This window comes from Trachurus japonicus, chromosome 5 (genome assembly GCF_045865225.1).
Source record: "Trachurus japonicus isolate A0001 chromosome 5, Traja_1.0".
Classification (NCBI taxonomy): Eukaryota; Metazoa; Chordata; class Actinopteri; order Carangiformes; family Carangidae; genus Trachurus; species Trachurus japonicus.
Genome location: NC_140911.1, coordinates 24,221,211 through 24,238,970, shown reverse-complemented (window position 1 = coordinate 24,238,970; position 17,760 = coordinate 24,221,211). Strand labels below are relative to the sequence as shown.

Below are 17,760 nucleotides of genomic sequence, written 5' to 3'. Positions count from 1 at the left end.
CACACATGCCAAGTCACCTGACTGCTCAAGTATGTGTACGTTGTCAGGTGTGACAACTTGGATGGAGATTATTTAGTTGTCTGGATGGAGCAGGAACACTGGTTTAAAGTGGAAAACAAGGCAGTGGACATGTCCTTATTCTGGATTAGTCCTGCTCTGGATTAAGTTGGGCAGAGCTGTGACTGGGAAAAATTACCAGTAGAAGTAGGATAAAAGTAGATGTATCCCCACCCAAGCAGGCGCATTAAGCCAGCAGGACAGTGAAGGACATGTCAGTCTGGGCACCCACACGGTCCTTACATCAGGCCTCTTCAAGCAAGTCAGAGAAAACACCTGTGTGGGTGCACTGCGGCTCAGCTGGGGATTTCACACTCACTTTTATGTCTTTCCTGAGATTTCTCACCCGACCCTGCTATTTATTAATCTAATTTCTTGCGGCTGTAAGCGGCACCCCGATTTCTTTCTTTTTAGTTTTCCAGTTTCCACTTTCTTCTGAATACCTGTTCAGAATCAGTTTGCGGGTGTCGAATGAGGACACGTCTCCTCGTGTCTTGCGGCACCTTCCTGTCAGACCTTTCTCACACTGAACTGCCAAAGAAATGAATAATAAATCATCCTAAAAGCTGCCTACATTCCACCTCTGAGTGTTTCGGTGTCAGAGCCTCTGTGTTTTGTTTGCTGGCTCAGTGTCGTGACTTAGAGGCACGGCAAACTGGAACAGAGCCGTTGTTAATGTTATTAGTTCCACCTGCTCCACCCACCATCAGTCTCTCTTCATCTGCGTCTTTATCTCTCTGCTTACATCATCCGCCAAAATGCTAAATGGGCTGCAGTGCATACATGTAGTAGTGGGGTGTGTGCGTGTGCGTGTGTGTACGCTGGCTTGTCATAGTGTGTTTGGGTCTGTTACTACAGCAAATGCAAGTGGAACCAGTGTCTAGTGATGAAGAGCAGAACAGCTAAACCACTTTACTTCCATTAAACATCCGCACTTCCTCCCCTCTTCTCTGTCTGTTTCCTTCTCCTCCATCGCTAACAGACGAATATTTGGAGCATTAGATTTCAGACCAGTGTTTGAATTATGGGGAAGAGCAGGAGGTTAGGAGGGAGAGGAGGGGTGGGGGTGGGATTTCTAACCAAACCATGAAAGATATGAGGAATAACAATGAAATCAAATAAAGATCCAATGTCCAATAAGTGAGAGAGTTTAAAATCTGTGTGTGCAGCTCTTTGAACTGGGTTTTATCCTCTGTCCATAACATAATTGAAGCAGACATGTTTTTGTGTGTGTGTGTGTGGTTGTGTGCTGCTTTCAGGTCGTATTGTTTTGAGGGCCTGTGTGACTGTGACTGGATCTGGTGTAGAATGGGACATGGACTGATCCACACGGAGGTTACATTGTTATCTTGTGTCGTGGTGGAAAGGCCACAAGGCGACAGACGTTTACACGGTTGGTGACACTGTCTTGTTGTGAGAATGTGTCTTCCCCGTGTAGAGAGGAAACAAGAAAGTCTGGTGGTTTTATTGTCAGAGAGAGCCCTGACCCTTAAGCTTCAAAAGACAAACTACAGCTCCACCTGAAATAACTGATTAGTTGGGTCACTTGGAGCCAGCAGAATCAAGAAGTGTACTGAAGACAACGACTATGTATCATCATTGACATTATTAATCATTTTGAGAAGTGTGTGTTCGTGTGTGAACATCCCTCTCTTTCAGCTCTGGCTTTGGTCTCTACCAGCTCCTGAGACAATCATCAGTCTTCGCTCTGTTCACCAACCGGTCTCTTACCGTGTGTGTCTATCGGCTGTTTGCTGCTGAACAGGTTGCAGACTGTGTATTTTTAGAGCTTTGCCTGTGGCAGCCAAAAATGATGCCATGAGCAGGGAGAGTGAAGCGAAGGAGTACATTTACAGAGTGGACAGTTAATCAATGAGCTGAAACTCACTATGAAGCTCTGTGGAGTGAAGTGAAGCTGCAGATTCAAGTGTATAGTCATCCTCTTTTTACATTGTCACTGATACAACATCAATATAAAACACTGATTAGAGCTGCAGATTAGAGTGTTGTGCTTAGAAAATTAAGAAGTCAAATCAATATTGATGCAATATCGAACCTTTTCAAGACCTCAATAAATTAGCAAGTCTGAAAGTCTGAATGTTTTCTTTTGTTCTGACTTTTGTTTTGGTTCTATTGTAAACGCTGTTTTAAAATAGAAGAAGCAGAGTGGACAACTCAGTCCTGGATGGTCATGGAAGTTCAACTGCACATAGTTGACAAAAATAGAAACACAGCAATAAAAGATCCAAACACCTGCAGCAGCAGAATCAAAATCAAAGAAGCACAACATTAATGTTGCATGTTGGGAGAAAATACTGGTGCCTCTTATTACTGCCAAACATTTTTCTAAACCCCATTTCTATTATCTGATTTGGACGTGTGAAGGTGGAGCCCAATGTAACCCCCTCTGAGTATAGATATAGGTTAAAGATACATTTGTGTGTGTGATAACACAGCAATGCCAGTGACAAGCGGCCACAACACATAAATTATACTAACTGACTTTTTCTACCAGTCTTAAACACACTATCTCTAATCCTAACACCCACAACAAATTTACAGTAATATAAGACTTTTGAAAATCTTATTTTCCTTTGTTTAAATTCAAGATGTTTTAAGTGTTTTTAATGATCCGTGGGGATATAACCTGGGTATTAGTACAAATGCAAACCTGACCAAACCAACAGGGCAAAGAGAAAAACTCAACAAGCCTGATGATCTGATGATAGGGCTGAGGAAATAAATCAGACACAAAGGGGTTGGGGGGGTGGGGGGGCATTGGGGACGGCCGGGCTCTGCTGCTACTGAACAACACTGAGTTACTACTGACCTTTATACTCCGGAGTGAACTCCTTCATCTCTGGAGGCAGTGACTCGTAGAAGCGCTGCTCTCTGCTGATCAGAGGCTTACACACTGTGTGGTCATCGTAACGCATCATACTGGTGTGACCCCCCACCTGCAAACACACACACACACAAATATGAAAAAAACAAAATCCAAACCAATTCAAATCTCCTCCTGTGAAATAAATTCTGATATATCGCTACCTGTGTGTCTGCGTAACTATAATGAGCTATAAACCATTATTAAATGTTTCTGTTTATTGAAGCGGACAAAGTATTCATACCAAACACATGGAGCTTCTTTATAACAGAGACTTTTCCCTCTCACCTGGTGTACGAAGGGCTCCAGTGGAACCCCTCCTCCTCGTTGTCGAAGTGAAGCCCCTCCCCCCTGCCCCGCCCCCTGTAGCTTGCTGTCCATGTTGTTGGTGTGAGGGAGGCACATGGCTCCTGGCGAACGCACTGCGCCTCCTCCTGTGGAGGGGAGGAAGGTGTTCACATGGAGGTGACAGAAAGAAACCCGGTGCACACTAGGCAGCAGCAGCTGGTGTTGTTTACAGGGTTCAGGTGCTCACACCAACACCATCGACTATGATAAATTGATTTCCTTTCAGGGTAACAAAGTCCATCTACGTATTAATCAATGCCAAAATCATGCTTTATTCAAAAATAGAAACAGGATTTCAATAAATCATTATCATTTTCATCAAGTGTTAATCTGTAAATCTTTATGAATTTGACTTATTTTTCCTAAAACTAATGATTAAGTGTCAAAATATTGGTAACTGTCCTAATAATTGCTAAAATAAAACAGTGTGAAAACCCAAAGATGACCAGTTTTGACTGAAGAAAAAGAAAAAGAGAAAATCTGCATATTGCAGAAGCTGGAGAAGCTTAGCATTATAAGATCCCAAATTGTTTTCTAGGCCGACAAATCATTGCAGCTCTTGTCACAACACGGTCAAAACATACAAAAACAAGATTACTGTGGTGATGTCAGCTGTTGGTACTCGACATACATCCATGGACCAGATTAAGTTTTAAACACATGGTCTATGGATGTATCTCAGTCATTGTTGAGTGGTTATGACTGAACCTGTAGGAAACAACCGCCACTGAGCTGCCTGCTCTAACCTCGGCCACATGCTACAAGTTGCTGCATGTTTTAAACCTTTTCATCTCATAACATATGATTAACAACTTGACACAATGCATACAGAAAGGTAAACCAAGAGTTATCAGCACTGAGTGTTGCCATGTGGCACCAAACCCTTATTTTTAATTCATGTGTTTGTTACACAGTGCTTAAGTGCCATGTTTTCCTCAGTTTGGTTTCTGTGGTTGCCATTGTTACGCTTTGAGCCCAGGTTAAATCCATCATCATCACTCATTTTTAAGAGCAAGTATAATTCTTTGACCTCCAACCGACTCAGACTGAGACCTGCAGTACCACCACTGTGATGCGTCTCTCACCCTGGGCATGGGCTCTGGTGTGCAGTGACGGGGAGGGGGGGGCACAGGGCACCACGGGCTGCTGGGAGCGCACGCCGGCCCCGGGGGGAGGCGGCGCCAGACCGAAAAACCACCTCGTAAAGCCCTCCAATCAGAGTGCTCTAATCCACCGCCGGCAGCACAGAGAGCCAGTCAGGACTGAGGGTGGGGTGGGGGCAGAGTTGGGGGCGTGGCCTGGAGCAGCAGCGTGTCGACTGGGCAGCGTCACCGCCTCCTGCAGAGACAGGAAACAACAAATCGTTATTTGTTTCAATAGTTTTTTAATAAATAAATCAAACAAAAACTCTGAACTTAAAGTTGCTGAATCTCTGAACAGGTCAGTGACACTGAGAGATACAAACCTTTCAATTCAAATCTTTATTGTCATATGCACCGGAGACGTCACACAGTACAATGAAATTCTTATCTGTGTTATCTCTGGCAAGTAACTAATAATTTAAAAAGTAATTATCAAAACAACACAAGCTTAAAAGACAGTAATAAATAGTGCAATAACTGTTTTAGATGAGTTTTATACGTGTTCATTTGGTCCTACTCCTGTTTTATAGGTGATAAAAAAGAGCTGCACAATTAATCCAAATATTACTGAAAACCGCTGAATGCCCAAGAGCAATGTCTAAATTGCAACAGCTTAAATGTTAGTGTTTTTTAAGCCGCCAAATTTTTTTTTTCAATATATCAGTTCACAAACACAAGACATAAATAAGGTTAAGGAGGACATAAGGTTCAATAGTACAATGTTGTAAAATGCAAAAATCAAAATGAGCTGCAACTTTTTTAATAAAGGTAAATGTGTCACAACATTGTTATGCATTGTAAGTACCAAGTGTTGTGTCGCTATAGAGATGCTGTGGCCTACAACTCATATTCTTCAGACAAAAAGGAAGCATGTTTGTTTGGTACAAGCTAGCTCCAATAAAAAAAATCAGTGAACATGAACCTTACAAACAACAATTCCTGAAACTGAATCACATATCATAATATCTGCCACAATAATAGCAAGATAATTTATATTTAATCTTTTCTTTTTAGGCCATTTGAGCAGCCGTAGTTGATGTTGACATCTGCTGAGAAAACTATTTCTGGATAGACAACATGAGACATGTTTTATTGTGTTGTCCTTCAGCTCTGAACAACATTTACTACACATTGATCCCGGACCAGCCGCTGGGAAAAAAAACAAAAACAATCACGCGTTCAGTTTTCTGGGCTCGTTGCCACAAACAGTTGACACCAATATTTCAGCATGTTGGCACCCAACAGATGCACACGCAGCATACAGACGCACATTTTGACTCCATGCAGCTCAGTGAGTCAGTCACAGCAGCAGCAACATGTCCACCTGGACGCTGTTCATGACCCGACAAGACGAGCCCTGTTCGATGAATTATGCTTTCGGCTGTTTTCAGATTTAAAACATCAGCGGGCGTCTGAGACGATTTATTTCCCAATAAGCTCTAAGAGACACAATCAAACAAATACAGAATAAAATCAAAGCTCCTCTGTTGTTGAGTATCATCCAAAATAAAACCAAAAAAAAAGCGATTAGCATTTGAAAAAATGACACTGGGGCCGATAACAATAGAAAACAACACCAGATTTTTCTTCTATTACCACATCAAACAGCTGGAGACACGAATGTGATGGAGCTTATTTCTAAAACCATGTGAATTTACTTTGGGGGAAAATGTAAATTTTTCATTTGAGGTTTATCATTCAGCGTACGCAAGAGATCATCCAGTCTATAAACCGTCCCAATTAATCAGCTGAGGCCTCCTGAAAATAATTATAATATGATCTGGTTTAATGTTGTGCCCATTTTATAATTGTTTTTTGTTCTATTAGATTCGATACCGTTATGGGAAAAGTAACATGAGAAGCATTTTTACAATGTAAATTAGTGAAGATCTGCATGAAAATGTGGCTTTCATGGCTCCTAAAAGCCTCCCCACTACAGCCCTCCTGTTTTAAATGAACAGTGATGTAACAGAGAGACAACAACTAATTCTGTTTATTTATTCAGTTTAGAGCGAAAAGCCTGTGGACATCCCTGTCATCCTATTTCTGTCGATTGTCCTGGTTTGATCTGAGCCATTATCCTGCTGTAGTGGTACTTTACTAGAACTAGGGCTGCACAATTAAACATAATGTGATCAAAAACTGTAAGTGCAATATCCACATCACAAGAGCTGCTCTTTTTTTTGTGGATAAATGTTTGCAACATCATCATTGAGCTTTGTTGGCATCCTGCATGTTGTGTTACAGAGAAGCCCTGGTCAACAAATCATATTCTCAAGACAACGGACGTGTTTGTTTGGTATATGACTCAACAAACCCTTATTCATTTTTTAAATGAATGACCATTCACTGAAATCATAATTGGGCATATCTGCCCATATAACTGCAATATGTTTGTTTTTTGCACACTGTTCAACCCCAACTAGAACTAGAACCAAAACTAGACAAACAAAGTCAGTGTCAACTAGGTGGGGAAGGCCTCTCCTGCTTTAATATGACAATAATAAAATAATAATACAGAATATTTATCTATAGCACTTTTCATGGTTGGCAAGGAATTTTTAAGTTAATTAAAAATCACACAAAAAGATATTAAAACATCCTAGGACTCTGTTACATATTCAAAGTAATTGTGAGGAGGTGTGTTTGTATGTATGGGCAGGCTGGTGTACTCTGTTGAGGCAGGGGGCTGCAGCTATGGAGAGGACCCTGTCCCCCTCTGCCCCTGGGGACAAGGCCAGGCAAGTAAAGAAGCAGTGTCCCACTTTGGTGTGGGAGAATTTCGCAGCTCTGAGATGAACTGAAACACCGACTGTGAGCCAGAACTTATCACACATAGCATCAGGGTCAGACTGAGACTGATGATCTGCTGACTTTTTATAGAAGAGGAAAATTCCTGCAGCAGCTTCCTAAACTAAACTAGAGGAGTTGGGGCTGCTAACTGCAGCAACTTCTTCATATGGTTTAACGTTCACATGTCCATTTACCTTAGGCTATATTATATTCTCCATCTGTCACCTCCTGACCAACCCTCCGATCCCACCATGCACTTCAAAACTGCTCCAAAATGGCTCCTCATCAACATGAGAAACAAAGAAGAAGATGATTGGAGGAAAGAAGCAAGCCCACTAAAGATGTCACAGACTGCTCCTGTGTGTGTGTGTGTGTCTGAAGGCATCATCTGGTCAATGTCAGGACTGCAGTGAGACATGGTGCTTGCTAATGATATCATGATGTGAGCTCAAAATAAAGAGCAGACATCCTCTGTACACAGCAGCTCAGACGTGCCGAGACATTTTCCAAACATTAAACTTCTCCACCTTGCACAAGACAAGAAGTTCCCTCGTATCTTTCACCTACAGACACGCCTTCAATTTGATCTTTGAACAGCTGAGGAATGCAGAAACGTGTCGTTTTTAAAATATAATCACTGAGATTTCAGCACTTTGTTTCATCTGTCAGGCTGCGAGGTTGGACAGGTAACATTACACTGTATTGAACACATTCACCACAGTGTTTGCCTTCAGCACCACATGCCAACCAGCAGATGCAAGCTTCATTTCCTGTGTGTGGATTAGGGCTGAAATAAATATTCAATTAATGGTTTCACTCAACTGTGACAAAAGAGTCAGTTCAGTCTTTCTTCCTGTGAGGAGCTGGAGGCAGCTGACAGTTTATTGCTTTGATTTGTCATTACATATGTCAGTGTCAGTACATAGTATAATAAATATAACAAACATTTTTTCTCTCTAGTGGATCAACTATGGAAAAATATCATTAATACCTGATATATTCGTGCCGGACATAATGAATCTCATAGGAAACACTGCATGCATGTCTCTAAAACTTATCAGGCAGGTTTCGTAGCCTACTCATTTCAATGTAACAATTGCCGATGAGAACCGGTGTCATAAAGGAAAAAAAGGAAGGAAAAAAAATTGATCACGGACTTCATGATTGATTACCATGGCATTCTTTGGGTCAGCTGTAGTGCTGAGCTCTTGTTTTAGGGCATTTAAACGATTAAATAACCAAACCCTAGTTTGTTGCAGCGATTACCTGAATGCAATACAGTCTCCAGAGGAATCATGGATTCATTCACTCCACTTCCATACTGCTTATCCTTTTAGGGTCACAGTGGGGCTGGAGACAGTCCCAGCTGACCTGGGTGAGAGCACCATGGAGAGAGGTCTGACATATAGAGACAAACAGGCAATTTAGAGTTTCCATTTAACCTAAACCTGCATCATGTCCCGGAGGAAATCCCACAAAGGCATGAGGAGAACATGCAAACTCTAAGGAACCGTGAATCTTCCTGCTGTAAGGCGACAGCGCTAACCACTGACCCAAGGTGCCGCCAGTAACGACATCCACTAACTATACAGAGAGGTAATTACACCATGTAAATGCACATTTAATGTACAGACTGACAGACAGGAGGTGAATTATCTGCTGTTTTGTCACACAACACAACCGAGACTCTCACCAGCAAGAACTTGTTTTTCAGCACCATGACAAAAATGTTGGACAGCAAAAACGTTGTCCCAGTATCAATTTCAAATATTTAGGAATTCACCAGTGTGACTTTATCACTGGCGTCATTTGGGCAGGTCTTGGGATTTGTTCTTCCCGTCCTGTAAACATTTCAAGCACGAGATGAAAGGACAGAAAACCTATGCGTGGGCTGCTTACGTACGTGAGGAACTGCAGGCATCGGCCACACGCTGAAAACCTCAGACCTCCAACATGTCATGAAGGCAGGACACGCCTCCTACGCCGCTGCTCCTCACACCGGACCCACATCACAGGCTCCAATCATGACCGCTCACAACACGCTGCTCACAGAGAACCACCATGGAAACTCAGCATCCGATGGTGAGCTCAAGTCGCGATCCAAGCGTGACCAACCGTGAACCCCACAGCGCCCAACACATACAACAGTGTTTCCCATGAGCAATGAATTCTAAAGTTAGCCGTAAACAGTAAACATCAGGCCACATCTGTTGTTTCCTGGGATCAGTGAAATGACCCTCACGGTCCATGACCTCAACAATCCACTGCACGCACACACACGCACACACCTCAAAATGTGATAGCTTCCACTGCCTGTGTGAGGTCTGCTTTTATAATCATTTTTTTTGTTTTATCAAAGAAATGGTGTGTTGCATGATTTATGCAGCAAACAGTACTTGAGATTATATTAAGGAAGAATTCCCGGTTATATTATTCATTAAAAGTAATTAATAGTAATAGTAAAGTAATAGTCTTGGACTAGAAATTAGGATTGTGACAAAGGAAATGAATTCTAACCCAACCACGTCTCTTCGTTCATTGACTAAACTTCTTGTAATTATTCAATTAAGTATTCATTCTTATTTGTACCATTTATCTACACTGTAGGTTCTTCACACAATTTTCCTATTTTAACTCTTCAACACATATTCCTACTTATTTGAGTATTGTGTATATATATAAATATATTGATATATTTATAATATATTAATAATATATTATTCAATACAGACTGTGTTACCGACTTCAAACCAAACTGAAAATCGTTATCACAAAACTGTGGATTTACAATACAATAAAACTATGTTTGTCCACCATTGTGGACAATGCCTTCGCCTCACCGTAAGAAAAATACATATTTCATTAAAAACACTGTTAAATACTCTGTTAAAAAGATAAGGAAACAGTTAGAACACAATTAAACATAAAAGAAAGAAAGAAAGAAAGAAAGAAAGAAAGAAAGAAAGAAAGAAAGAAAGAAAGAAAGAAAGAAAGAAAGAAAAAAAAGTTGAGAGCAGTTCATTGCTAGTGCCATTTAGGATAAATTGATACATTTTGTGCACCGTTCCACCTTTACTGTGAAGGTATAACATACTCTCCACACACTGCACACACTTCCTGTTCCTGTTCACACCTTCTCAATATCTGCCTGTTTATGAACGGCCATCTCTACAATTAAGTTAATTATGGTTAGAAAACTGAAACTGGCAAACCTGCACTTTCTCATATAGTGCAGTGCTGTATTTGGTTCATTTTATGACCTATGACCTGACAAAATAGTTACTGTAAACTTTCTCTGAGCAGTTTTAGCTGCGGTAATTACACAGCACCTTGATAGGTAAAATGAACAGAATCTTCTGAGCCGTCACCGACATTCTGTTCTAGTGATGTCACAAACACACTGAGGTAGAAACTTGAACCACAGTTTCCATCAAACCATCAGCAGAGCTACAGACATCTCAGCAGACAGTAATACATCTTCTGAAAAGTTGGTATCAAGCGCGATTTCGAGAACTAAATGAAAAGCAACAGAATTTTTTCCTCTGGCAACGGCTCAGGTGAATGTGGAGCAAACATGTCAGCAGCTTTGTCTCCACTTTGCCCCGCCAAGCCATCCACAAACCTGCGGGACAGTGGTACAAAAAGAAAGGCAAGCATTAACTGCGAGTCGGCAAGAAAAAGAATGAAGGGTGCCGGGGAACCCACTGAGGTACAGGAGGAACGGGTGGTAAAGGGCACCAAGAGGAACAGCAACACTGGACAAGATCCCCCCTGCAAGAAGCTGAGGAGTGGACGACATGAAGCTAACACCAGCAGCACCAGCAGCACTAAACCACTGAGGGCCACTGAGAAGGAGGCCAGAGCTGATGAATCTGACACCAGCAGCAGGAGCAATCCGGTGACGGCCATTAAGAGGAAGGCCACAACTGTAGAGTTGGACTCTGGCAGCGGCAGCACCAGACCAGCAAAACTGAGAAAAGATTCATCCAACACCGGCAACATGATCGCTGACTCCGGCACTGGGTCAGCTGAAAGCATCAGTGGTAAGAAAGATACTTCAATACTTCTGCTATTTATTCATACTTTTTTTTGTTTACTGAGACAATTCCCTTTAATTCAGCTTTGGGGATGATATCATTATTTTACTTAGAAGCTGTAGTTGCCATGTGCAGACGATGTAAGGAAAAGCTCTCTTAAACATTACAGAAATTTGCAGGCATGTAGCTTAGAGTGAGTTTTTTTCTATTATAGTCTAATTTATTCCTTATTTTTTCTACATCTGTGCTTTAGCTGCTGAAATGTTTAAAGTTCCCTATTGAGGGATTAATCAAGTCCTGTCTTGCTTCATCTTATCTTATCTTCATGGGGGATGTGATTCCTTTAGGGAGAAGCAGCGAATCGGCAAAGGTCACAGGCAGGGGGGCTAGACCTGAAGAGCCGGACACCAGCGGCTGCATTATCGGTGAATAAGATACTTCAGTACTACTGTTCATTGACTTTCAGTTATTCAACATTTTACTTCAGTTAGACGAGATTTAGATAAAAATGTTCACACGTCACATAAATCACTACCAGACGATCAGACTGAGTCCTCTTAACACAGTTTCAGAGCTGTCAGACCAGCACAGAACCGCACACAAACACACTTGGTTTTTAGGATGATATCATTATTTCGCTGTTGTTGTTATTTTTTACTTTTCTACATTAATATATCTAAAAATAACTTGACCTATGTTATATAGCCTTTGTAGTTGCAATGTGTTCTTACTCTTAAAAGTTCTCTGCAATTCGGGCACATGAGAAATCAGTCATTTCAATCATGGTAAAAAGTTTCATCTGTAGGTTTGTAGTGATTTGTTAATTATGTAACAAAAAAGTTCACTTGACTAAAACCTGTTGAGTGGATTTGTAGTTTCTGCAGGGTCCAGAGGAAATCACGTCACCACAACGAGACCAACCCCCAGCCTGTGGGACGGTGATAATGAAGAGATCGTCAATATTTCTCATGAGCCCACCAAGGATGCAGAGGGCATCAAAGGTAAGAAAGATACTACAGTGCTCCTGTTCATCAACTTTCATTGGTGCTTACTGTGATTATATGATCACATTGTTTTGAGAAATTAATTATCACAACTGAGCTATTTCCATGACTTCTAAGTCTTGGAAATATATCAAACATCCTGAATCATCATTCTTCGTTTGAATATAAAAGACTCGCAGTTTTGTGTTTGTTTGCGAATAGATGATTTTGAGGAAAAGTACCGGCAGCTAGATATGCTTGGAAAGGGAGGCTTTGGATCGGTTTATGCTGGCATTAGAAAAATGGATGATCGACCAGTGGCCATCAAACGCATTCAGGGACGGGTGGAGAGAAGGCAAATGGTGAGTGACCTGCTCTGATGTCTCACACACAACACACACTGATACAACCCATGGGAGTGACTCCTGAAATGGTTGTCATTGTTACAAACATGTTGTCAGTACTCAGATCTGAATATTAGATGCTCTTTGTTGTCATGGCTACAATTTAAACTGCTGTTTTCACATGGCAGAGTGGTTTCCTGTAAGTGTGTGTTTGGTTATAACTAACCCAGATGACCAAACTAGCCGTTAACTAGCGAAGAGCTCTCTTACGGAGCACGAACACCTACATAGACCCACAATAAAGATGATTGAAGTTTGAGGAGCTTTACTGCTGCTTTCATGAATAACCGTGAGAAAAATCATAAATGAGAAAAAAAAACAGATATTTTTTGCCTCTAAAACCTGGAGCTATTTCCTCACATATAGACTAATCTAAGGTGTATGATATGTAACTTGTCCCTGTGTTACAACTGACCCGTGTTACAACCATGCCTGGTCCTCCATGTCTTTCTTTTTCTCTTAAGATCATGAGTGGGAGGGTACGCATGGTCCCCATTGAAGTGTTCATGATGCTGAAGGCGGCAGGGGGACCAGAGTCAGAGACAACATCTGCATCTGTGGCATTATTAGACTGGTATGATCGGGAAGACGAAGTCATTGTAGTCATGGAAAGACCCATCCCCTCTGTGGACCTGTTGGACTTTGTCTTGCAAAACAGAGGACCTCTGGAGGAGGACCTGGCCAAGGTACTGAAGCTGGTGGAGTTTTGGAGTCGAAGCCAAAAGTTTGATTTTATTCATTTGATTACCTCATCTTTATGGAAGGTTATTCAAGTCTCATGTAGTATAAACGTATCTGTGCCTGTTTTGAATACAATTTATGGACGACACATGAAATTCAAAAACCGAGCCTGAAAATGAGCCGTCAGAATCTCTGTAACTTTGTAATGTCACATGATGTGTTCTGCTCACCTTTCCAACATGTTGTTGGAAACAAATACCAGCATCATGTTTCCATCACTTAAACTCATCCATGTCTTTCACAGAACATTATGAAGCAGCTGGTGGCCGCAGCCAATGAAATGCTCTCCAAGGACATCATGCATCGTGACCTTAAATTGGAAAACATCCTCATTGAAACCAGCTCCAATGGCCCGCGAGTACGTATGATCGACTTTGGATGCGCCTGCATTGTGGGCAGGAAACCTTACTGCACTTTCTCAGGTACGACATCTGGCCTCTGCTCTTGATTTACATATAAAGTCTGAGCTTGCTCCTCATTCTTCATATCTGCCTTGTCTTTTGCAGGAACACCTGCATATGCTCCTCCAGAGCTGTACAAATCAGGGATGTACAAGGCTGGTCCCACTACAGTTTGGCAGTTGGGTGCCATGTTATATGAAATGGTGAATGGGTTCAACCGCTTCAACATAATACATTTCTGCTGCTCTGGAATTAAAATCAGCAACAAGCTTTCCAAAGGTAAGACAGCGCACGATTCAACAGAATAGTTACAGTGCATTTGTCATCACAGCACATCCCTCTGACCTCAAGTCTGACCTTCTTTTTGTTCACAGATTGCCAAGACTTCCTGAAGCAGTGTCTGGTCCAAAACCCAGAGAAACGAGCCACCCTGAACCAGCTGCAGCTACACCCCTGGATCAGATAACAGACATTATCACATACATGAATGTAAATTAGGGCTGAACGATTTGCTAAATTAATCTGTTCAGCTCTAATACAAATTAACTGTGTAACGGTTCACAAAATCCAGTGTTTGGTTCATGTCACAGTTTTGGGGTAAAGGCTGTACATTGTTTTTGACACAGTAAATGCTATACATTAGTATATCCTCCTTTTAAATCTAAAGTTTTAAAGATCTTTTATGCTCAAGGACATGTGATGTACTGCCCTGCAAAAAGTCCTGCAGTTCAACATTAAGCTTCTCACTGTGACAATCTTAAGCTAAAGCGTGGTGAGGCCGAGTGTCGACCGGTTCACTACCAACAGTAGCAACAACAGGTCAGATGAGCAGAAACTCACCAGCCAACAATGACTGAACCATGTTGGCAGAACAACGAATGATTGCTCATTTGTAGAAAGATGTTGTTGTTGTCCAGAATATAGAGCTGTCACTTCATGTTTATCATATTCGATGTCCATTCGATGGTGTGCAAAAATAATTAGGCCGTATGCCTAGTACGCCACAGTTTGAAATTTAATTCATTGCACGGCCCTATAGCCTGAACCGAACAATACACCAATGCCCAAACTGAGACGAGTGAACTAAACCTAACTGTTCCATCCCTTGTAAATATGTAAATAATATGTAAATAAATGTTCTTGAAAACATACATTTGAATGTTTTTTGCAGAATTGAATAAAACCTGACGACCCTGCGACCTTTTAATGTGAGGCCACAGACAAAGCAGCTGTCAAGGGAGACATGTACCGGTAATCATGTATCAGCCAAAAGGTTAAGTGATTAGTCAAGCATGTACAGATTGACTGTCCAATATTGAGTAATAATAGCAGGTTCAGTTACATGTGGATAGAAATGAGCATGGGGTGTTGAGTGAACAGCTGGTGTTCGGTAAGTCCTCCATACAGGCCTGTTTGTCTCCGTTTGTGGATCTATATGTGTCCAATGTCTCCTGGCTCAAAGACAACAGGTGTGTGTTTCCACCGAGCAGCCTCCTGTGTGCAGTGCGATGCAGTTGACTGGGAATAGGCTGGTGGAGGGCAAAGTCAAGGACAACCCCTCCTCCTCCTCCCGCTTCCTTCATCCCGCTCCCCAAGTCCCCTCACCTCCGAGCCCTCCATTTTTATCCCCTCCCCACTGTTAGCCCTCCCCTTTATAAAGACTGAGCAATACTGAAAAAAGGTATTATTTTGACCAACTGCCTAGAAACAATACTGATGTACTGCAGTGATTGGCAATGTTATAACACATAGCTCTGTAATGACGTTTAACAATATCCTTCAATATTTCAACCAATGGTTATTGTTTTAAATATGACATAAAGTATGTATATGACGCATGAGAAGGAGATGCAATACCAGACAGTAACCCAAACAAGTATACATAGATGGTTGTGAGTGTGGATGGGTGTTGATGTTTTTGAGAAATTAAATAAAGAAACAATTTTCTTTGAAAAAAGAGGAGACCTGAGCTCTGTGTAATGTCTAATATGACAAAAATGAACCAAGTTACAAACCGCCATTTGATTACAGCAAAGCTTTATAATATTTGTTGTGTATAATCTTGCCAACTGGCACAATTACAAGAATGCCAACTAGCTATTAGCAGCTCCTGATTGTGATGCACTTGTGCTATAAATATCACTGGATTCGCTTTGATACTGTGGAAAACTGTAAAAATGACTCTAAGTCAAGTTCTGGCGTGTATCTATAGGGGCTTTTTTCCTCTATGCTTTTATAGCAGATTTATGGGTATTTCATCGTGATGGACATCTGGGATAATAATATCCTCGGATTGTAAATCACACTGCCGGCCGGGAGTGTGATTTTTTATGCTAATTGTTGCGATTGGGGTGTGAAGGATTTCCAAGTAATCCGTAATTGCCTCTGTGAGCTGTGTCACAGCCTCTGGTGCTGCTACAACTGCTGACTGTGTTGACAAGCAAGACTAAACAGACACAAGTCAGCAGACCCAACAACAATAACCTCACTTCCTGTTGTTTCAAAGGACCAGCATGCACCCATAGACATATACAGTATACATAGACGCCGCATTGGCTGTGGAGGGACGTGCCTACAGCGCCGCCATGTTGGTACAGGGCTAACAGAGGCAGCAGTAGGCTACATGCAGCTATGGAGAAAAGAGGAACTCCTCAACCTCAAATTCTCTGAATTTTGGACCGATTTCCAAACGGTTTGATTTGTTAAAAACGTCACACATGTAGGTGTGATACATGATGCTTGGATATTTTAAAAATGCTTTACTACCCAAATACAAATCCTATGTTATCAGCAGACAAGCTTCAGAAAATTTGCCAGACTTCGGTGCTGCATATGGATGTGTTAATAAGGGGAACATAAAAACAGATCTTGTAGAATCACTTTTCAGAGGTCAGATGTAAGTTAAGGATAATATATTGTGAGCAGGTTGTTATATAGTGAAATAAACCCAGGACGGACAGAACCCCTCAGCCCCGAGTCCCGGTTCCATTCATAATATAACCAGCTCACTACATCATCCCTCCTATTACACAGCTGCTTACTGGTGAAATAACTCATTTGAGACAAAATGTTGGTTAAAATGCGACGTTATTGGGGCGGTGTTTAGCTCAGTTGGTAGAGCACCCGCCCCACGTGTTAAGGCTATAGTCCTCACTGCCTCCCATTTCCTGTCTCTCTCTGAACTGTCCTGTCCATTAAAGGCAAAAAAGCCCCAAAAAATCTATTTAAAAAAAACAACGTTATTAATCTATAAACTACCTCTACTGCCACGTACCCCGGTTACGTGTTACTGGTTCTCCGGTCTGTTGCCTGGCGCTAATATAATAACAATATAATATAATATAATATAATATAATAATATATAATAAATAGAGACATGATCTATATATCTATCATGTCTGACATTTGTTACAAACAAACTCCGTGAAAATAGCTTGACAGTTGAGCGAATTATGATAACTTTTATTGTGTCGACACAATCATTTCTCTATAGACGTAATGCACTGTAGGAGTGAGTAGCCCTGTTCCAAGATGGCCGCCCTGTAGGCACGCCACTCTAGTGGGCGGCAGTCAATGTGGCGTCTATGTATATGTCTATGCATGCACCTGTGCCTTTCGTATCAAGTCATGCGCCTCTTTGCCCTCCTCCAGGTTGATACTGTGTGTGGGGTTGATGTCGAATCAATCAGTGAGAGAGAACAGACGCCGTCTCCACATCGCCTCCGAACACACCACCGCCTCGCCTGTCAATCCATGGACGTCAGCACAGGAGAAAATCCATGATCAAAACAAACAACTCCACCTCTACTTTCTGCCAGGTGTGGTGAATGACCTGAGTGGCCAGCCAATCAGCTTAGAGGATCTGTGTGAGCATATCTTACATCATCAGCCATCACTGGGACAAAGCTGTGGGCTCACTACGGCTCTGTGGCACCAACAGACTGATTAAGAAGCTATTTCAGACTGTGTG

The 17,760-nt window shown here is 41.7% G+C and overlaps 2 protein-coding genes and 1 long non-coding RNA gene across 5 annotated transcripts in view; 2 read left to right on the top strand and 1 right to left on the bottom strand.

The window, feature by feature from the left end:
* The window catches only part of ip6k1 (inositol hexakisphosphate kinase 1), a 36,008-nt gene that overhangs the window by 9,285 nt on the left and 8,963 nt on the right, over positions 1-17,760 (bottom strand). For 2 of the 3 annotated variants that reach the window (XR_015035849.1, XM_085776884.1), the window contains exons 2-4: positions 4,375-4,624; positions 3,230-3,375; positions 2,888-3,014 (exon numbers count right to left, since the gene is read on the bottom strand). Coding sequence is in view for 2 of the 3 variants with exons in the window: in XM_085776884.1 (XP_085633010.1) it covers positions 2,888-3,014; positions 3,230-3,346 (244 nt within the window). In the remaining variant the exon portion in view is untranslated. Of the gene's footprint in view, positions 1-2,887; positions 3,015-3,229; positions 3,376-4,374; positions 4,628-17,760 lie in introns of all 3 variants that reach the window. The other variant, XM_085776885.1, reaches the window with a different exon arrangement.
* Positions 10,631-12,159, top strand: LOC146987629 (uncharacterized). Its single transcript, XR_015035850.1, has 3 exons — positions 10,631-11,267; positions 11,609-11,686; positions 12,137-12,159. It is a non-coding gene; the product is annotated as an uncharacterized LOC146987629 (long non-coding RNA).
* LOC146987628 (serine/threonine-protein kinase pim-1-like) lies at positions 12,211-14,431 on the top strand. Its single transcript, XM_085776886.1, has 6 exons — positions 12,211-12,262; positions 12,467-12,606; positions 13,113-13,334; positions 13,634-13,811; positions 13,896-14,069; positions 14,165-14,431. Exons 2-6 carry the CDS (start codon positions 12,499-12,501, stop codon positions 14,254-14,256), a joined length of 774 nt encoding a protein of 257 aa, XP_085633012.1. The 5' UTR covers positions 12,211-12,262; positions 12,467-12,498; the 3' UTR covers positions 14,257-14,431.

Excerpts from the sequence above, each read along its gene's own strand:
- LOC146987628 (XM_085776886.1), top strand. The coding sequence starts at position 12,499 with ATGCTTGGAAAGGGAGGCTTTGGATCGGTTTATGCTGGCATTAGAAAA. Across the intron at positions 13,335-13,633 it reads TGGAGGAGGACCTGGCCAAG|AACATTATGAAGCAGCTGGT; the intron begins GTACTGAAGCTG and ends TGTCTTTCACAG. Across the intron at positions 13,812-13,895 it reads ACCTTACTGCACTTTCTCAG|GAACACCTGCATATGCTCCT; the intron begins GTACGACATCTG and ends TGTCTTTTGCAG.